The 21,826-nt window shown below is 41.2% G+C and overlaps 1 protein-coding gene across 5 annotated transcripts in view; it reads right to left on the bottom strand.

Moving 5' to 3' along the window:
• Positions 1 to 308: 308 nt before the first annotated feature.
• sema6dl (sema domain, transmembrane domain (TM), and cytoplasmic domain, (semaphorin) 6D, like) overlaps positions 309 to 21,826 on the bottom strand; it is a 32,779-nt gene continuing 11,261 nt past the window's right edge. For 2 of the 5 annotated variants that reach the window (XM_041792386.1, XM_041792387.1), the window contains exons 4-20: positions 18,488 to 18,548; positions 18,248 to 18,310; positions 18,023 to 18,124; positions 15,499 to 15,589; positions 15,128 to 15,247; positions 14,720 to 14,808; positions 13,748 to 13,965; positions 13,513 to 13,644; positions 12,789 to 12,944; positions 10,802 to 10,975; positions 10,303 to 10,443; positions 8,912 to 8,989; positions 8,750 to 8,808; positions 8,123 to 8,179; positions 7,455 to 7,637; positions 4,176 to 4,417; positions 309 to 4,082 (exon numbers count right to left, since the gene is read on the bottom strand). In XM_041792386.1, the coding sequence (XP_041648320.1) occupies positions 2,958 to 4,082; positions 4,176 to 4,417; positions 7,455 to 7,637; positions 8,123 to 8,179; positions 8,750 to 8,808; positions 8,912 to 8,989; positions 10,303 to 10,443; positions 10,802 to 10,975; positions 12,789 to 12,944; positions 13,513 to 13,644; positions 13,748 to 13,965; positions 14,720 to 14,808; positions 15,128 to 15,247; positions 15,499 to 15,589; positions 18,023 to 18,124; positions 18,248 to 18,310; positions 18,488 to 18,548 (3,091 nt within the window). In that variant the 3' untranslated portion in view covers positions 309 to 2,957. The remainder of the gene's footprint in view (positions 4,083 to 4,175; positions 4,418 to 7,454; positions 7,638 to 8,122; positions 8,180 to 8,749; positions 8,809 to 8,911; positions 8,990 to 10,302; positions 10,444 to 10,801; positions 10,976 to 12,788; positions 12,945 to 13,512; positions 13,645 to 13,747; positions 13,966 to 14,719; positions 14,809 to 15,127; positions 15,248 to 15,498; positions 15,590 to 18,022; positions 18,125 to 18,247; positions 18,311 to 18,487; positions 18,549 to 21,826) is intronic. The other 3 variants (XM_041792390.1, XM_041792388.1, XM_041792391.1) reach the window with 3 other exon arrangements.

The raw sequence follows: 21,826 nt of genomic DNA, 5'->3' as shown, positions 1-21,826 counted from the left end.
AACTAGAAAGTACTTCTTCTTACTCCTTTTTGCTCATGCAAACTGAGGTATTTAAATTTTTGCAGATTAAAGTTATTGTCCCTGATTTATTCTCTTGTTCTATTTTGTTGTCCGTAAAATGGTTTGAAGTTGTCTCTTCTACATGTTTTAAGTAAAAAGATCTAAATCAAACAGTCTACAATTCAAAAGAAGAATATAACAGCAGAGATGGCCAGCACAAAGTAGCACTTGTCTCTGCTATCCTCTGTTATTTACATACTGTGCATTTAATAGCACAAACATCAGGAAAGACCACTCTTTCTGTGCCATAATGTTTTATTTCAACTATACATGCCGTGTTAAAAAAATCAACAAAAAATATCATGAAACAAAGACCATCATTATTATTTACACATTCACAGTACAACTTTACAACATATCTACACGCTCAAATACTCTGAAGATCATATATACAGCTGGCCTTGCATCGCCATGTTGCACAGTATTTAAATCAAAAATTACATGACGAAATCCGGTTCATCTGCACACACACCGAGCTCGGACTGAAATATAAAGGCTTCAATTTAGATTGCAACAGAAAGACCCAGTTCATATTGCAATGTACAAGGCAGTTGAGCAGTGTGTCATGTTTGTGATGTCAGTGTGCATGTGTCGTTGAGTAGAAAAGAGAGCCCAAACACTGGTTAGATGACAGGCAGAATCTTTACATACAATCATCACTTGTAAACAAAATGTGGCTTTGGGCTAAACAGGCAACTGACACTCGGATAGGATTGCAGATGTCTCCCATATTATAACCCCAATGCTAAGAGATGTGATCCCTCAAGCGTTTCTACTGGCCAATAGAAAGAATTCCTGTCGCTGCAATCCCGTGGAATTACAGATTCTGCGTGACGCCGTCCGTGCCAACAGACGGCTTTCACATGAACACTGTGTTAATACATTGGCTGTGGGCAGGATGTGCTGCATTGAGCCGACTGCTCCACAGTACAAGGTCTAACCACCCTACATCCCACTGTCAAGAAAATACATTCACTGCATGGCACCTCTTTGTGGTGGTTTGACACCTTTCCGTTCAACACAAACAGTAAAGGAGAAAAACTGATTCCAAAATGACGATGTTGACTATCCTTGTGTAAAATTCATGAGTGGAATGTTTGTCTGCTTCATCCACATCCCTTCAGTTTGAATTAGGTAGTGATTTTTCAACACATCCTGCTGATTTTTGAATTTTCTCATATAAAAAATGTGTATATAGTATATGACGATAACATACAGAGGACCAATTGACATTGCCAATATATAATGTACTAGTTCATTTTGTGAATAAGGCACACAATGCACAGATTCAGGTTCACTTGCCTAAAAATATTCATACTCCTTATTTATAGTATTTAATTATATACAGGATCTTGTCATTGCCAGCATGACTCATTTGGACACATTGGTAATCGTTGTGTTGATTGTACACTGGCCACTCACAGGGAAGCTGCACAGGAAGCAGGGGCTGCAGAAGACAGATGTGTTACATCCACATTTTTATTTCTGGGGTCAGTTGGATATACCTTTAAGAGGATTAATGCAGGAGGAAATTTACTTCTATGAGGGTACACACAAGTTAAACAGAAGTGCCCTGAAATGTCGAGTTCCTTTAAATGGGCTAAACCATTGGTGTTGCTTCAGTTTCATATGAAAATTCTTTAAATAACACAGTAAAACATTATAAAGGCAAATCATTTGTTCAAAATTCATTTATAGAATGAGATGAAATGTATATTTTTTACTTAATACCATTGCTACATTAAGAAAGAAGTCTCTTGAACCACCAGCGTAAACTCCTACAATGGGGCAGTAGAGGTTAAAGGAGGTTTCAGTCCTGGAGAAAAGTATTTTCCCCCGTATTTCAGTCTTAACAGTGTGTTTGGTTGCTGAAATTGAACATCTTGGCCTCTGTTTGCATTGTACCACACTCACTCACCCATGCACACAAGCAGAAGTGCACACCCATATCAAGGACAACAGGCAGAGAAGAAAACCCATCAGCGATGTCTAAAACCAATAGCAGCAAATGTACTATGTTAAATTTCCCAGTGAGACAGAGAGTCCCTGTCCTATTTTACCCCCAGCATGACCTCACTTTAGCCTAACCTTTTCATAAAAGCACATCAGAGTCATAACAACACGTTTTAGGCCCATTCAGGTAGATTCAAACAGCAAAGTTAGATAATAATGTTTATATGGGAAACAGTGACTTAGGTCTTAGACAGGCCTTTAGGTGCATCCTCTGGCATGTGATACCGTCCTTGATAACTAAATTTGAAGGCCTTATGAGTGTATTGCCTTAACACAAACCTGCATTCCAGACACAAACATTTGCACTCACTCTGTCCGCTCATACTTGATTCACCTGTCCACAGTCATGTCTCTAAAGCAACATGCACACTATGATTTTTGAGTTCCCTCTCTGCTGCCCCCAGCCATCTTGCTAACATAGGCCTGGCCTACCTCTCCTTTTTATTCAGTTCACATTAGTGGGAAGACAGTGCTCAAGGGCAGTGACAAACGAGACCCATTCTTCAAGTATTCCACTATTTTGACCATCGTACAGCACGCACAGGCGCCATAGCAGCCCGGGCTCAGTGTCCTAAACCTCGTACCTAGTGTTGGAACGGGTATCACCGAGCCTGGATACAACGTGGACAAGCAGATGTACCACTGTTCATATCCCATGGCTACCGTGACAAGGGAGGGACATGGGGACATGAGGAGCAAAACAGCTCCAAGGAGTATCTTTGGCCACATGTGTGATTTTCCCTTTTTAGTTTAAGTGAATGTGCATATCATTTAAAGGGGGAACACACCTCAAATCAATACACAAACACACATCAGGCCCTACCCCAACTGTAGCCCCCCCAAGCACTAGGGGCTCAAAGCTCATCAGAAGAGTCCATGTTCCTCTAATAACTGTACTTGTTGACCACTCGCATCTGTGGAGTCTGTGGGGAAAACCCATTGGGTTTAGGGGGCACATCTGGCTTTAGCGATGGGGTCCGTTTAACCCCCGTGCGAGGGAGTGAGCAATGCCCGTTGTAGCTGCCCTGTCGGGATACAGAGGAGGGGTGGGCGGAGTGCATTCCTGCCCCCATCATTCCGCCATGAGAGTCAAGTCTGGAGGGCGGCGTTGGAGGCATGTAACCCCCTCTGTTCATACTGTGCTGGCGAGACACAGACACCCCCATTGTTACCCCGTTTGGGGAGGTGGATAAGGACTGCCTATGAGAAGCACTCCGTTGAAGTTGATACCCCCCTCTATGCCTCTCCAATGTCCCTCCCATGCTTAAGCTGCCTGTTGGCGTGGTGGGAGTGGAGGGTAGAGGAACATCAACCCTCTTGGTGGGGCTGTGCCTCGGCAGGGAGGAGGAAGGGGAGTAAAGAGAAGCCTCACGGCTGGGCACCTTAGGGGGCATTTCAGTTAGTTCCTCCATGGGCTCCAGTGTGAGGTGCTGTCTTGGGCGGGGCCCTGATCCCTCCTGAAGAATGGCCTTTGGGTTGGCCACAGAGTCATTGAGGTGTTTTAAAAGATCATTTAGGGTATTCCTTGCATCCACAGATCTCTTCTGCTCTTTCCTACTTCCCTTAGAATCCGGGTTCTTTAACTTCTTGTCAGATGAATGTGGCAGTGTATCATCCATATCATCAAAGTCAGGGTGGTCATGCGTGGCGTTGGGCAGGACAACCGCACTGGGGATGTGGGAGTGTCCTAGGGCCAGATGGGGATGGTGGGGGTTGGAGTTGGGGGGAACTGGAGACGAAAGGAACTGAGGACTCTTTGCTGAGTTGGACTCCTTCCGTGGTCCACCGACCTTCCCGTGAGCTCTCTCCCACTGGTTTTTGATTGGCTGTAGTCCTTTCTGCTGGAGCACAGGAGTCGACTCGGGTGTAGGTAGGGCAGCAAGCTCAGGGGGCTGACATCCGTCCCGTAAGATCATGGTCTTGGTATCCCCATTTGGTGTGTTCAGGTCTTTACTGTTGCTCAGCAGATTGGTGTACAGCTTTGGAGAATCAATGTTGGTCTGGTACTCCTAAAAATGGACAACAAAATCATCAAGATTAGACTAGACACAGAGACATATCTTTAACACAAGACGTTGATCAAGTTGTTTTGATGGTTGTACCTTAACAGGGCTGTCAAAGAGGCCGTTTAGCTTGACAAAGCTTCCAGTAGAGTCAGAACAGGACGGTGCAGACTCTGCATCCTTGTGGACATGTCTTGGCTTTCGGAGGAATGAGTCTCGGTAGCAGAAAACAATGAGACCAGCCAGGAGTGCACCCATGAGGAAGGCAGCAAATACACAGGTGATGAGGATGTTCATGTGGACCATCTGGTTGGTCTCACCTGCTTGGATATCCCAAACACCTATAAAACATTGAAGCATCGGTCAAACCCCTGGTGAAAACTCAGAATATCACTAAAGCATCCCCCTTTCAACAGAAGAAAATGTGCATGTTTGTGTGAGGACAATCATGCACATTTCTGCTTTTACTTATCACTCCACAGGTCAGTCAACTGAGACATTTCAGTTAATACTGACGCATGTATATTCCTATCATAAACCCAGATGAAGAGGAAATATGGTGGCAGAAGCTGTTAGGTACCCACATCCATTTCACCATCTATAAGATATAGTGAGCAGTTCTATGTTAGTTCAGAAGAGAAGACTTCAAGTGCTGTGTTGATCCACGATCCACTAGAGGCTTTTTGTCATGCATTTAAACAGCACCAGAGGTTAGGAGTGCATTTTTATCTGGAAGAGAGAGCCGAATCGATCTTTTCACACAAGAGATCAACCAGAAGGAAGTTATTCTGATGAAAGACAAGCAGTGCTTACCCTCCAAGTGTTCAAGAGTTTGAAGAGTTTGTTAGTAACCACAGACATTGAAAGAGTTAGTCATCCACCGTGCAGCCACAAAAGTGTTGTGACAGGGCAGGCCCAGTCAATGATCTACCAGCCAGGGTAAAATGCTACTGGACCTAGAGTTAATAAATCTATAGTGGTAAAGAGAGAAACTAAGTCCAAACAAAGATATGAAAGGAAAATAAAAGAATGTAAGTTGTAATGATTAGAAGGCTGAAATAAGAGTTTAAAAAGAAAGAAGGAACATGATTTAAAGAAAGAAAACAAAAGTTAAATAAAATTAACATAAATTATAAGAGATGTAACGGTATCGTTAATTTCTCGGTATTGCGGTGACAGAAGCGTCTCAATACTGTTGTGTTTTGGGCTCATCTGTTGTAGACCTCTACAATGGGACAACTTTGATAATGGGGCAGGAAGTGGCGTACTAATCTTTGTTGGGTGTTTCCTTAGTTTGTGGTGTGCTATTTTTAATCTTATCCCTCTCCCCTTTTCGTAACCCTAACCTTTAGGGTTTGGTTCCTAACTCTAACCCTCTTTGGGTTTTCCTTAATTTGTGGTGTGTTAAATTTAAACTTTAAACATATCCCTCTGTATATTGTTTGATTTTTATTCATGAAATTCTGCTGTTCTGAAAGATAGCGATTTATTGCAACCTCTGACAGTGAGTGGAAAATATACATCATTCAGTACGTCATTCTGGTTCCAGCCTGGGTAATGTAAGTCCCTTACTGCCCCACGGTCAAGGCCACCCCATTGTTGAGGTCTGCAGCCAAATTTCCCACTATATAGGTCTGTAAACGGATCCTCTTGAGAATGTGTAGTTTCTTCATTGGAGCAGAGCAAAGTAGTTACCATAGGCCCTTGTGTACCCATCATCCTTTGCACACCACTTGCTGGTCTGATCTAACAGTGCGAAATAGCAGATGCTACAAGTGGCAAGGGAGAACCGAGTGCCAACATTTTTGGGGTTGTGGAGGCTCAAGCAACTTTAACATTTCGTGTGGAAACATTTTGGTTTCCCAGAGTCAAGAAAGGAGGAAAGTTGACAGACAAACAAGGCCGGACTGGCAATCCGGCCATATCTGGTGGGCTGATGCACTTTGGGGCCGGTATGTTTTAGCCCCATAGAACAGGGGAAGTGGCCCATTGTTTGTTTCCAATGACAATGGACTGGTCCAGTCATGTTTCCTAAAGGTCTGTTTACCCATTTTTGATTTTCTTTAATAAATTTTAAATAAATTTTGAGTTTTGTGGCAGAAACCCTCATTCAAGCATTCATCATGTCCCATCTGGATTACTGTCTGGGGTACCTAACGAAGCCCTGGGAAGGCTCCAGTAAACTCCACAGCCAGGATTCTCACCCACATAAGGCCCTGGCAGCACACCACCCCTACCCTCATCCATCCCAGTTCAATACTAAATTAAATACCAAATCCTCTTCTTCACTTAGAAATCTCTTCATGCCCTTACCCCTCAGTACCTGTCTGATATTCTTTACCCATACACACCGACCTGGAGCCTTCAGTCCTCAGGCACTGGACTTCTCATTATTCCCACCACCAAACTCCATACCTATGGTGATAGAGCCTTCAGGACAATCCCCGTCCTCTGGGACATCCTCCCTAAAGACATCTGCTATGCTCCATCTTTGGATATGTTTAAAAAAACTCCTCAAGCACCACCTGTTAACCACAGCCTACAGACTCTCCTAAATCTGCCCCATACAAACTCTCAACTTAGTGTAAAGTGGGCAAAGGAAAAGTGTCTAGTTATGTCATGCTTGACCCGTTGTGAGGGGCTGGTCTGAGCCAAAAATGCCAGGGCCAAATTTTCTTCCCAGTCCAGCCCTGCGGACAAACAAAAACAGTAAGCAGACACTGCCAGACTGCAGTGACACACTTGATAAGAAATATGAGTAACATAAGGAGCCACATGGCAAATCATCACCCTGAAAAGATTAGCAACGAGGCAAGGAGTAGAATCCAGCCAGGCCAAAAGACTCTTAAGGAAATGTTCAAGATCCTACTTCCCAGCAACAGTGCTTGGGCTCAACAGATCTAAAGGCGTATCAGTGGACATATCACCAAAGACCTACAGCTACTTTCAGTGATGGCAAATGAAGGTTTTAGAAGGTTAGTTAACACTGGAGCCAAAGTTCAAGTATATGTCTCAAGCCTAATGCACACCTATGGCACTTTTTTGAACATATTGTTACATTTAAAGTGCAATAATAAATGCTGGCGTCACAGGTTTCCAAGTCTTCATTTTTTGTTTTTTTGATACCGCAATAAATACCGTACTGTGGACTTGTTACCAAGGTATTATCGTACCGTGAGATTTAAATACCGTTACATCCCTGTAAATAATGTGTAAATGTCCATTTTGGAACCTCTAAAGAGCTGCCATTATGTGCACTATGTGTTTGCATATGTGAGCTTCTGTGTGGATTCCCATTTGTGCAGCTTAGTGAAACTTGTTGGCAGCTATCAGATTAGGCTCAATGCAGCATGCTGGCTGCCTCCCTGCGGGCCTTACCCTCTTGGCCCCCTGGGAAAGAGTCTAAAGAATGGGAGGTGGCTGGGTCATCCTGCAGCACAAAGCCTGAGCCGTAGAGCTCTGGACCAGGCTCAGAGCTGGGGCTCTGAGTGGGTATGAGTACTGGGGGGTGTATGGGCCCACTGGGGTGGACAGTGACTGGCGATGATGAAAACTCCATGTCTGTGGTGACAAACAAATTGTTAACAAACTGTGCAGACGTGGGTAAAGCATACTGTTAACATCCCAGTTAGTAGGCATGGGCAATGGCTCATTTTAAGGGTTAGTGATGATACATCTCATCTTCAAAATATTGTGTTTATACATTCACAGATCAATAAAAGCACATTTCTTTTGGATAAGACAATTTGGGAAAAAGAGTTTCAAAGAGGAGTTGGTACACAACAGTAAAGATGCCGAGAGATGGAGGTTGGGCATGCAAGGAGAGAGGAGGAGGAATCCAAAAATGACGTGATAAGGAGGATGTGAATCTGTGCTTAGAGAGCACTGATGTCGCCTGGTGAATCTGACTTGTGATGATGGAAAATGAAGCTAGCATTCAGGAAGTGTTTGGTAAGAAAAGATGAATGGTGACAGTGGCGAAGAAGACAGGGCTGGAGATGCTGAACTCAAGGAAAGAAACCATTTGAGTAAAAGATCAAACTAACCAGAGGTAGGGTCGCCAAATGATTTGTAATCTGGCGCTGATGTAGTGCCCAAAAATGCTAAAAGAATTCAAAAAGGACAAGAAATCAGCATAAGGGAATTCAGAAAGAAAAAAATAAAAGACTAAAATTCCCTAAGAGACACTAAGAGTGCAGTTTATTTGACTTAATAATGAAGATACAAAGCACTCGCTAGCAGTGTCCTTCTCTCTCTGGAGTCACAGAAAGCCCTCTGGTTCTGATCGATACTGAGGTTCAGCCTGGGTCATGTTCAGTTGGTACAAATGAAGGGATGGACTTTTTAAAGGAAAATCAGCTACGGCACATTTTCTGGCCATCACTTTTCTTAAATCCTCTACTGTTTGCACCGACTGAACATGACCCTGAATTGTACATGTCCATGTTTTACAAGTTACAGGTGGCCATGTACTGTATGCAGATGTGTGTGTTAATACTGAACATAGACTCATGTAGGGGCAAGTTACTGGAGTGGTTACTGGTGTGAGTGTGCAAGCTCATGGTGTGTGTGGAGATGAGTGCCTCATTTGTGTGTATCAATGTATGTGTGTATCTGCATATCTTTGTATGTGATTAAGTATAGATGACATGACATGGAGATGAGATTCGTACCATGACAGTCTCCAAGGTGTGCAGTGTTTCCAGACTCAACATCCTGCTCATAACCAGTCCTTTAAATGAAGAAGAGGCAGAAGGATTATTCAGACTTCTTATTATCTCATTTCTTGTTGGTTATGTTTAAAGTTTTTAATAGAGCAGAGGGCTTAAACTCACAAAACACCAGGCTGAATCCTCTCACAGGCTCCGTGAGGCCTCCAGCCGCAGTAAGGATCCCTTGATGCAATACAAGACCTGGTGACAAAAAAACAAATAGGTTTAACCTCCTGAGAAATTAGCTTTTATTTCTAATGCATTTTAAGTTTCTCCTACTTGTTAAAGATAAGTTAAAAAAATAAGATAAGTTTAAAAGCTTAGCCTCATCTACGAACAAGAATATGTTTTTACCACAATGATATCAACAAATCTCCTGAAAATCTTGTTTCTGGAGAAAATACAGCACTTGATTGGTTTTTGATCATATATTTTGGCTTTGTATTGGCCAGTTAGTCATTTAGCAGAGATTTTAGTCAGTAAGAGGGACTGAGACTCAGAAATGTATTGAAATATTCCCCAAATGTTTCAGTCAAACTAATCATAACACCTATAATTCCAAAATTTCATATAAATTGCTAAAGAAATACAGTTAATTCCCCCAAATTCCAAAGCAGAATTCCCTTCTAAAGTTTCTTATTAAATTATCCAAAATGGAAAAATACATTTTTCCCAAAATTCAATGGGAAACGATGGAAGATTTCCCACAATTGCCATAGAAATTCCCAGAAAGGACAAATGAAATCTAAATAATAATAATAATAATAATATAATAATACATAAATGAAAATAATAAATTCCACAAAATTCTTTGCATCTTTGTCTCCAAAAATTACAAATACTTTCCCCAAATTTCCATGAAAATACCAAAATTCAAATCAAATTCAAAAAAGTCTAATACAGTGCACAAACCCATGGAAAATTCCCACAAACAGCCCTAAAATTTTTTTAATTTCTATGAAAATTCTAGAAAATTTTGAAGGACCTACCTCTCGGAAATTCCCCAAAATTTACAAATACATATCCCAACTGTCCATGAAAATAACTAAACATTCTTAAAGCAAATCACCCCAAAATTCAAATTAAATTCACCAAAATTTTAAATACATTGCCCATTTACCCTTGAAAATGCCAGAACATTTACAAACATTTTTTCAAGAAATACCACAGCAAATCCCTGGTGAAACTCTCCAAAATGTATAATCTTATCCTTAAACATTTCAAGCAAATTACTTCACTGGACACTTTGGGCAATTATCTCAAAATTCAAATACTAGAAATTCTTACAGTGTTTTAGCAAAGCTGAAATGTAAATGCAGCTTCTTAGGAGGTTACTCATTCTAGGAAGTGCTCAATAAACCTTTGTGACTGACTGAACATTAACCATGAATCATAAGGTGAGCTGTTATCGTTGCTTTTATGACATCTACTGAAAAACAAAACCGTAAAGTCATAAACCTATGACCAGACTGCTGATTTTAAACCTCCTACGTGAGTGTTTTTGCATCACTTACTTGTGGCAGGAAGAATGCCTTTCACAGCGGCTCAGGGGAATACGGATGACACAGCTTGAAAAGGCGACATACAAGCTGTGTGCGTCTTTGTCCACGTGCAGCGAGAGGACACGCTTGTCAGACTCACGGTTAGACAGGCACCTGGGAAAAGAGAGCGAGAAACATGATCAGAGGTTTATCAGATAAGTCTGTCTACTGTTTCAGTCTCGCTAGATTTAATCACTTGTTAGGTGGCGTAGGCACATAAAGCTTTTTCCACACAGTTTAACAAGATTGTAACCTCTGACATGCTGCAGTTTGTGTGCTTGTATCCAAAAATAAACAAGAGAAAAAAACACATACTGTTCATGCACAGAAAGCAGACAGACAGACAGGCACTGCCATCTGTGCCAGGAGGTTTCACTTTAAGAGTTGCTGACTCCTTGGCCAGAAAGCAGAAGGGGAAGGGAAATGGAGAAGAGCAGCAGACAGTGAGAGTGTGAAAAGTGTGTGTCCCTACTTGGCCCTGTTGAAGACATCTATCTCCTCCAGAAGCAGGCTGTCATTCAGGGACGAAGAGGAGGTCTTGGCCAGAACCTTGAGGACGACGCCTGACTCAGCCCCGATGAACACCACGGTGTGGTTCTTGTGAGGTCCTGCTTCATTGTCCACAGCCAGCGCTGTCAGCCTGTACCTTCACACAGCAGAGAAGCATGTGTTACTCACAGCAGGGGTGTCAAACAGGAGCAGCCATTTTGAATAATAAAGCACTCCGTCTGTTGAGTTAGAAAAGGTCACACCGGAGTTTTTAAACATAATTGCATTTTACTGAATGCATGATGGCTGTCTGCGATGGAAACTGTAAGCTAACAGACACTATTATCCATATTGATGTTGTCTTAAATGACAACTTTAAAACGACAGGGCTTCCCACAAACTCCAGCTGTCAGCCAAACAGCCAACTTTTCACTCAGTAACAGCTGGCCAGTTTGACTAAGGTCTACTGGAAAACATTACATGAAGCCTTGTAAGACATCTTTAAATGTGGTGTTACTTTTAACTGTAAGACAACAGATATATAATAAAAGACAAACACCTATTGAATCTTCTGCTAATGCAGTGGTTCCCAAAGTGGGGTTCAGGACCCTGGAGAGGGTCGGGGGCTAGTCAAAAATATAAAGAGAAATTTAAAATGATTTAAAGTTTGTATTTAATCTATTGTAAAAATATTCCTAAAATTAGGTGATATTTGTGCTTAAATGTAGGTAATGTGTACAAAGACTCCTAAAGATGTTAATTGGAGGTCCTCGATCATTGCCACTGTTATTTTAGGAGTTAAAAAATGTTTGGGAACCACTGGGCTAATGGCTGCTAAAATGCATGGAAATGACAATGGACATCTACAGAGTAGAAATGCCCACTGCATTCATCAGTCATAATCTGGCAGAGGTCAATGCATACTGAAGAAATGGAGTAACTATGCAAATCCACTTAGGCCCGGTTTAAATCAGAAATGATGACTGTCATAAAAAAGATCATTCCCTATCTGTGCATAGTTTTTTTTATCGTTTTTGCACTGAGTTGTTTTCCTGTACTAAATAAAAACCTATTTTTTTTTTAGGTATTTTTGAGACTTGTGGCAGACATGCATGTTAGATATACAAGAGAAGTGGGAACAGCCAAGCATCAATAAAAAGACAATTAAAATAATACTCAGACTAACAAGTTGTAACTTGTGTTTTCTAGTACAGTTTCAAATCACATTTCTGATCTTCATGCAAATACCTGTTTTTTTTTTTTTGACAATATCTAGATCATAATTCTGATTTCCTTTTACATTGTCCAGCTGCAAATTGTTGACTAAATATTCACAAAACTGGTAGTTTCTGGTCTTTCTGTACAAATATTGGTGTCTATTTGGGCTGTGCATATTGCTCATGCATGACACAATAATAAAAATGTAATCAAATCATGTTAGTACTTATTTTAATACAAAAATCAGTCCCTACAGGAAGTTGCCACATCCCCATTGCAATAAGTCATGCAAATTAAACAAATCCTTGCAAATTCTGCGGGGCATTTCAGTTTGGTCCTGTCACTGCAACTTTACCCTAAATTTACTTTCCAAAACAGGGACAGTAATCAGTCAAGTGCACTTTGTAATTTTATTTTATTTTATTTTATTTTTTGTAAGGTAGAAATTTCAGCTATTGTAGCGAATTCACATGCTCCTGAGAACAGAATAATGTCCTCAAAACATTTTAGCTTCTTGACTCTCAACTGAAGGATGTCTCCATCTCTTTGTTTTGTCACATCTTTTGTTTTATTTTGAGGCCAAACTGCCCCTAGAGGTGATGGTGGGTCCTGACTAGGCCAGTTGAGAACCTCTTTAAGTTCAAAATTACAGTAGCCAGCCAGCAGATTCCACAAGGGACAGAAAAGCATGCAAAAAAAGACATAAATAACTTAATTGGGTTATTTAATCTCTGTTGTGGGTCTTGGTTTACCTGACACGTGTCTTTGTGAACCACGGCTCATCTCCAATAGAAGGCACGGCTGTGTCCATGAGAGGGTGGGACTTGATGAACTGCAGGGTATCGTCCGGGAACTCAACAGAGCTCTTAAAGGACGCAGCTGGACCGTGACCTGCACAGCACCCGGGTCTGAGATGGAGGGTGCACATGAGGAGAGAGCAAAAGGTCAAAGATCAGCCCATACGATCACACACCAGGGAGTCATAATAACGTGTATTGAGATGGATGAAAAGTGCAATGAGAGGGTGGAGAGGGGGAGCAGGTGCCTATTAGGATCACAAAAAGGCCTCAGCTGGAAACATAAAATATACATATGCATGGTTATCCCCATCAATGATTTACTGGGGTAATGAGGTCCTTTAGTAGACTTTGTATTTTGGACAGAGGGCAGGCCTACAAATATATGTGCTGACTGTAAACAGGTTAAATATGCAGCAAGTCTAATTATGCCAAATTAATAATTTAATCATCAGCAGATGGTGAATGAGTGTGCTGGGTCAGAGCTAATAACGTGGTCTCTTACTAGTGAAAAAGATTTGATTTCATTGGGTTTAACCTTGACAAAGAAGGGTTAGGGAAGGGGAACAAATGACAGGTGGTAAACAGCTGTTGGCAGGAACCACCTGCCTTTTTTTCTCCTCATATTGAGTCTTTTGAATTTGGAGTTTTCTTAGGAAAAGAAAAGTTTAATCCTCACCGTGGTTTGGGCAACTTTTCCTCTGGAAATGGAGTCCACACAGAGTCTGGCGTCTTCTGTTCTTTGAAGCGACCCCAGAATACTTTCTCGATGTCAGCCATGGAGAAGGCACACACTGCTGACCCTGGGATGCTGCAGATCAAGGAAAATGACTGTAAATCCATGTTTGCTCTCTGAATTTCTTATCCCTGCTGCATGCATCGGTTAAAGCTAACAGCAGCCTTTTTTTACTCACCTGTTCATCTGCGTGGTGAACACACCAACAACAGAGGGAACGCCATTGATGTCGATGATGTCAGTGATGGACTGAAGCACATCAAAGTAGAAGAAGGAGTCTCCCGGCACGGAGCAGTTCAGCCTCGCCTTCACAAAAGATGTCCAGTGCTTCTCCAGCACCCGCTGCGAGCCGCCGTAGTCGTTCTTACAGATCCGGGCCACACGGGAATACACAACCTGCATGGAGGACAGAGGCGGGAGGAAGAGAGAGGCAGCTGAGTGAACGTCACTAAAAACACTTCCACATAATGAATAATGCATCTGTCCATCCGGTAGCAACTCAGCAAGGCGACTTAAACACATCTTTGACTGTGTGAGTGGAGATTTTCAGCATGACTGGGGCAAACATGGCTGCCCTATTTCTGCACAATGAAAGTGCGTGTTTGATTGCACATGTAACCTCTGCTTTGATTATAAATAAAGAGTGTGAAGCAGTTGGTTTCCACAGTTTTAATAATGTAACAGTGCAAACCTCCATCAGAGGCCAGGTGTCACTAGAGCATTAGCAGGGTTGAAATATTTATCAGCTGGTGGCTGATGGAGTATTCTGGCTTCCTGTGGCTGGACCAGACCAGCTCTGGACGGTCAAATCTGAAGTTGGCTTCAAACACAGAACATCCTAATGCCCTCTGCATGTGTGTGTGCGTCATAGGAGGGAGGCAGAAACAGAGCGTGCAATCTCCAGAAGAGACAAATCCTCTCCCTGTGTAATGGTTTTACATTAGTAGAAATTCAGCACAAACGCAGGCAGTCGAAATGTCTCGTGTATTCTAATGCGATTCTGCCATCGCCTGAATGAGCCCCATTACCACTGAGGCCTTTTGTGGCAGGAAGGCATGCACTAAGGGAGGAATATGCCCTTTTTTCTCTCTGGCGAACGGCCAGCATGCATTTATGTGATGTTTTATAAACGGCAGGTGCACTGTCTTACCTTGCCCAGATTGCTGTGCTCCACTGCAATCTCTCGGTAGAAAAAGTACACATAATTCCCGTACTCCGCTGCGTGCAGGAAATGAGGTTCTGAGGGAGAGACAGAGGCGGAGAGTTGAAATGTATTTCTGCACCGTCACCACCACCGTGCATGTTGAATATTTCAGGGATTTGAACAAGGCTGTATATGACTGGGGGTGACCTAGATTGCCTGGGAGAGAGCAGGCCATATCCCCATGGATCTTGGCAAGGCAGGAGAGCGCTCCATCACTCCAAAAAACAGCCCTGACAGCCCCGTACATACAGACACCATGCAAAGGCACCATGGGCATTTACCTCACTGGCAGGTAGACAAGTGTATTTCCAGAGAGAAATAAAGATTGAGAGTTATGGAGGGGCATTCGCTTACCTTTCAGCCATTTGGAGTCGTATTTGATGGTTCTCAAGGCCGATCCATCACCCATACTGCGATAGATGACAGAATCACTGGCCTGGAAGTCGGCTACAGTTGCAGAATACAGCTTCCCCTCTAAAGAAATAAAAAAACGACACAAAGGAGAAAAGGAGTACAGTCACAAAAATCTGGGATACACTGCTCTAGTGTTCTTTGTTGTTCCTCCTCGTTTATAAGGCCTAATTGGCGGAGTTGTTTTCGCTGCAGGCACAGTTTTACTCTGGCAAAGACACAGAGGTGATAATGAGAGCATAAGCAGGAACACATTAGTGTTTCTTCAGCAGGGCTAACTGCGTGTGTGGGCGAGTGTGTGGTTGACCCCTTACCAGCGAATAGGGCTACGTTGGTTTGCTTGGAGTCAAATGGGCACCGTGCCAATCCATTGATCTCCTCCCCGTCAAACTCGAGGTTATCCAGCTAAAGGGAAAACAGCCATCACCCACACATTAGAGTTTTGTCAGGGGACACGGTGGAAACAAAACACGCAAAAACATCGGCTAGCACATGAATAAGTCAAATGAGTCAAGGCAAATTTATATAAAATGACTGAATGTTTCGTTATTTGATACTTAATCAATACAAGGTGTTTAAAAAGATACAATCTTGGCTGTTTTAGGTGCATTTTGTGGCTTTTCAAAGAGGACAGTGGATAGTGACGTGCAGGAAAGGAGCCACATGCTGGACTCATGTATGCCCACTTTGAGGATTACATACATGTGGTTTGAAGACATAGCCATTATCTCTATCATTTTTATGAACTATAGTTTGAAAATTGTTCAAGTTCACACCAAAAACACATGACAAGAGGAGCTGAACCTTGCATCTACTTGGAACAAACTGCTCTGCAACAATCTGAAAGCCTATCAGCTTTCTTACTACCGCAACTAGAAGAAATGGCTCACTACTTTCCCATCATCTTTGTGTAGTAGCACAATTTTACAGCACATTTAAACACAAAAATGTCTTACTAGCTCTGTCCTGTCATAACATGACAAATTAGGCAACTACAGTCTTGAATTTCTCATCCATTATCTATTATAGAGCTGAACATCCTGCTTATGTGCACAGCTGATGGAAGAGACAAGAGAGTTTGTCAGGCTTAAGTTTTAGTCTAATAAGTTTATTAAAAAAAAGATATGTCAAATAATTACCAAAAATGACAGCATGGCTTTATGCAATGAATTATTCTGCTTCAAAGAAATATTTGTTGGCATGCATACCCCGTCAAAATAAGATTTCCATTTCCCATTTCTCCAGCAAGTGAGGATTTCACAAACTGTGTGACAGGTAACGTCAGATGGCTTGATTCGAACAGCAACTGCTCAGCTTGACGTTTTAAGGCAGTCTTTCTGCATCACAAATCTTTGGTTGGGGCTTCAAAAGACTACTTCTGTTTCATGCGAGTTTCCATGTTTCTGTGCAATTCAGTCAGTGTGTAAGATTTGAACTCAACTTTAAATAATAGAAAACCAAAAAAATCAATAATGGCTGCCTGGGACTTCTGGTTTTTGTTGTTGTGGTGTCAGAATAGGTGTAAGTATTATTTGATTTTACTAGGCTCACATTCAGTTAAAATTCTGATATCATGGCAAACCTTAGAAGGCCCTACACTAAAGCAGTGGGTCTGCAGGTTCTGAAAAAGTAAATCGATTAAGCAAAGGCTTTTTGATAGATTTAACAAGTCCTGACACTCACACCTATGGCCAATTTAGAGTCATCACCGCACCTAACAAGCATGTCTTTGGTGGCGGAAAGAAGAACCCACACATGCACTAGGGGGAACAGGCAAACAGCACGGAAACACCCTGACCGGGAAGTAAGAGCACTAACCCCCGCACTGCATGCAGCCTATGCAAGATCATAAGGTGTTAAATGTTGTAGCTGTTTTCAATTTTGATATATTTTGATATATATATATTTTTTTACAAGAGAGTTCAGGCTAGTTTTACTGCTTTTGTTTTGACATTTAGTTTTAAGCACAGGTGAGTTTCTGATGGAACTCCACACAATCCAACATGGGTCTGCATGCTGTTTTCTGTCCAGGCCCACTGAGTGCATCCTAAAGTACTGCTGTGTCCCTAGATGAAATGTTAACAATGTGATTGAGTCATGTGTGCATGTTGGTAAATACAAGTTTTCTGAGGCAGACACTTGTTAACATTTCACAGGATTTTGCAAATAAAAAGCAGCTTTTCAGTGAAGTTTTTGCCCTGTGTAAGACTAGCATAGAGTACATTAATGTTAGCACCATAGCATCTCAAAAAAGCTTTATTAGACTACAGTAAGAAAACACTATTTGCATTTTCTTGACTATGTTGACACATTCTTATCTTACAGTATGCACAAAACATGTACATAAATGTTAACAATGTAATTTGTTAGAAATTGAAGATGCATTGGGGTTTTATCATATATTGAGATGGTCTTGAAGAGTCTTTAAAAGTCAGATATTCTGTATAAATCCTGTAAAAGGTATGATACCAAAATGTCTCTGAGGACATTTAAGCCTGATTAACACTTCGGCATTTAGTCTATGTTGTACCTACACCATATTGGCCTGCGTCATCATGAGCACTGCATACTTATGCATTGGAATGTCTGGATAGCTCTGCAAGACTCTGTCTACTTTCTGCTCATTTCTGAACAGTCAACCAGGTGACTGAAACTCAGCATATAATGTTTGAGTTGTAGTTGATAAATACTGAGCAACAGTTGATTAAACTGCAGTTGTTGCAAAGAAGAAAAGAAAGGAGACATCAGAGGAGATGGAAAGTGCAGGCAGTTGATGAGCTGTGGGGCATGTTTGATTACGCACACTCTATGGGGTTTTATTAAGCCTTGGATACTCACCCTGTAGTATCTGCACATGGGGTTGAAGCCGTTGGTACCACAGATAAACACCAGGTCATCGTTTCTGGGGACCAGCACTTTGATGAAGTTGTGGCACTCCTCCTGATAAAGACAAACACAACATGGAAGCGCGTTTTGAGAGACAGCCCGCTTCTCCGCTTACAGTCCACGTCCAAGTGACTGAATGTGCCACAAGTTCCAAAGTAAAGGATTTTTAGTACATACTCTGTGTTTTCCCCTGACAGCACACTTGTCTCTGTCGATTTGGCTCGATCTCCATGTTAGCTTCTGCAAGAACCAACATGGATTATTAGACACAAATAGAGCACTGAATGCACACACAGGCCTCCCTATTCCACTCTCTCGTTTTACAACCTGTCCGCTGTGATGAACGGCTCTGTATTTTTGTATGATAGCCTTCTCGTGTTTGTGGAGAAGGTGAGCAGCTTGTGGCGAGAATCTTACCCGGTATGGGATGATCTCATTCCTGTAGGATTCTCTCAGACTGACGAGGTACACCTGATCTCTGCGGAAACACGAGAAAACACACAGATCAGTGACACAGCACAACCAGGGACACTCTTATATAAAACACTATGAGACTCTAGGGCTTTATCAGTGTTTTTCCTATATTTTTCATGTATAAAAAACACAATTCTTCCATTTTCCTGTGTTTTTTCCATATCTTTTTTTTCCACATTCTAAGAGGACACATAATCAGCAACCCATTTCAATTATATTCCCACATTTTCTGTTTATGTGCTATTTTTGGAGCACTTTTTGAACTCTACTTGTCATTTGAGACCTCATTTACTGTGAAGAGTGGTTTCAGCCTTTCTAGCTCCTTCTGCTGATGTGCTGTTAAGTGAATTTTCTCTGTTGCCATCACTACATTGATATTTTTTACCTGCTTGTAAAACTAACTGCTACCCTAAACCCTCTATTCCCTCTGCAATCATATGATCAGATGCTTCGTTCTTTATGGATTTGTTACCATCTTACCTGCACAAGTCCTTTTCTGTCTCTGTAGACTGATCATTTGATTGCTTTTATTGATTTTGTGTACCCATTAATCAGCTGTTTCATATCAGTTTTCTAACAGTTTCTATTTCAAATATTCAGCCTGTATGTATAATTTGTTGTTGTCTGTATGCCTCTGTGTTTTATTTATGTCTTTAATGAACAAGCTGCTCTAAACCCCTTACCCCTGGAGGGAATAATAGCACTGTTTTCAGTTTGAATTTTGAATGTTTGCAGTTGAAACTTGCAACTTTCTGGTTTGTGGCAACAAAAACCAGAGTGATACAGGTTTAAAAAAATAAACTTTTAATATCCTTGAAAGTTTTATGTTAAAATCAGTAATTTAAAGTGACATATTTGCTGTTTACATATACATTTTTAGATCTAAAGCAACCTGTCTGCGACTAATAAACAAGTGAAATATCTCCTTTTACTTTCCTATTACGCATCTTGAGTCACCTGTGCGTATCTCCAGCTGATCAGACAGAGGAAGAGGAAGAAAGCTGAGCATCCTTTCCGTTAATGTATGAGAAAGGGAGACATCTCATGTTAAATATGAACCTCTACTGTTACTTTGACCAGTTTTTATGCAGCTGATTGACTTTGTGAACATGGAGAAGTTGAGACTGAACCTCACTGTCTTGTATGTTGTCCTTTTTATGATGGAATATTGTCATCGCTGATTAATGAAATATTTGTTAAAAATCCTGAAATATTTTAGAGTAATGATGATGACAGGATGGAGAGGCTGTTTACTGTAAGTATTTCTGAATTGGCCTCTTTTATAGCAAAAGAAATTTCAGGCCGATTTATTTCATTAGTATTATTCTACCAAGAGCCTACTTTTGGTTTCTGGTCATTTTGTGTAAATAATGGTGTCTTGTATGCCTATTTGGGCTGTAAATATTGTTTATGCATGACAATATAATAAAAGTAGATGAGCTGATGTGCTGATGATCATCAACACAGCTTATGGTGATCCTGATGTTTAAGCCACTTTTATTTTACTAGAAGGCCTGAATATCACGCTGCTTGACTCTTATCACATGATAACCACAATTTGTTCTGATTATACTACAAAACACAGCTTGAAAGTTTATCCACAGTGGTTTGATTAGCTTAGCATGAGAAGGATCAATCAGTTTTATTGGCCAGATGTGCAGGTGCATACAAAGAAGTTGGCTCTGGTTAAAAATATCTCTTGCACTGAAAAAAGCAAATTGGCACTCCACACTTAAAACAAGGACAAGTTGGACAAAGTTGGACAACCACTAACACTAAAAAGAATAACATAATGCTACTATACCAGCTAAACTGTCAGACTCACTGTGGCTGCTGCTGCTGGTACTGAGTAAAACAACAAAACTATTTTTCCCCGTCTGAATTTGTCTAGTGAACCAGAAGCCTGTTGATGGCTGTAGGTGGGATATATTAGCTGGAAAACTCAACTGGACCAAAGCATGAAGCCTTAGCTAGTTCAAGAACAAAATTCATAACAATAGAGAAAAAAACGAGGGTTTTACAGCATTTTGAACTATTGAGAAAAACAATGGCAAATTTGAAATTATACAAAATTTAGATTATGGGGACTATTTTTGATGCAGCAGGACTGTTCTGATGGACTATAATGATCGGAAAAGCTTCTAACAGTGAGCTGTGTCACTGTTGCTATTGTTTGTTTGTTTGTACTAACAAATGCATTAATTAAGGCTGCTGTGATGTTTTATTCTGGAATGGTTAACATTTTCAGAATAGTGAGAACTAGAGCTTTCTGGTGGTTTATATCAAATTATATTTACATTTTGTAAATAACTAAATAGATTTACCCCTTGGATGTTTAAGGAGTTAAAATTATGGTATGAAGGGGCACAGACTGTCTAGTGCAGGGGTTATTACAGTGCCATTGACTGCCACTGTTGGGGGCAGACTTTAAAATTAACTAAATCACATTAATATTTTGGTCTAATTAACATATTATTGTATTAGTATTTCTAGTTTCTTCAATTTTTAAGGCAATACCTATGAAAACAGCCCCTACTACCTATACTGCAGCCAGCCACAAGGTAGTAATTGAGATAGTTTAGCTCTGTTTTTCTGGGGTTTCTGTTCATTACTGGGTTTGACACTACTATGCTGTGTCCTGATTGCTGAGAAACACATGCAGGGATTAAGTCCCTTATTTTAAACCTAAGGTGAGGAAAATTGCACCCTCCAAAGCCTGAAGTGGAAAGTTAGCACAAAAAATGAAGTCATTCCTTATAAAACTGTTTCAATTTGAGTCATCTGAGAGTTGATTTAATAGCTTTAGGGACATAGAGACAAAAGATACCCAAAAACATACGCTCCCTGAATTTAACAGTCTTCTGGGGGCCGAATGGGAAGCTTTCGGGGTCCTGATATGGCCCCTGGGCTGCTAGTTGATAATCACTGTCTTGGTGGTTAGGTTGCTTGTCTTCCAAAAATGCAGGACATATTCAAATCCTACCTGTGGCTCCTTTTCCCACAAATCATTTCCCACTCTCCCTGCCTGATTTCCCACACTATTCACTGTCCTGTTCTCTCCAAATAAAGGGAAAAAGCCCCAAAAATTAAATCTTGAAAAAAAAAAACAAAACAAAAAAAAACCCCACAGGATTAAAGGTAGAGGGTAGAAGGTAGAAAATTGTGCAGTTTTGCTGGAGACAACCATTTGCTTCACTGTAAGTAAAACCAAACAACCTGCAAAAGGAAGCTCCACCTGTCAGCAGTGATACATGCAGCACTGATTACAGTGGCTCTAAAGGT

The sequence above is a fragment of the Cheilinus undulatus genome, linkage group 1 (assembly GCF_018320785.1).
Source record: "Cheilinus undulatus linkage group 1, ASM1832078v1, whole genome shotgun sequence".
In the NCBI taxonomy this organism is placed as follows: Eukaryota; Metazoa; Chordata; class Actinopteri; order Labriformes; family Labridae; genus Cheilinus; species Cheilinus undulatus.
Note: the sequence above shows the minus strand (reverse complement) of the source record. Positions and strands in the feature narration are given on the sequence as shown.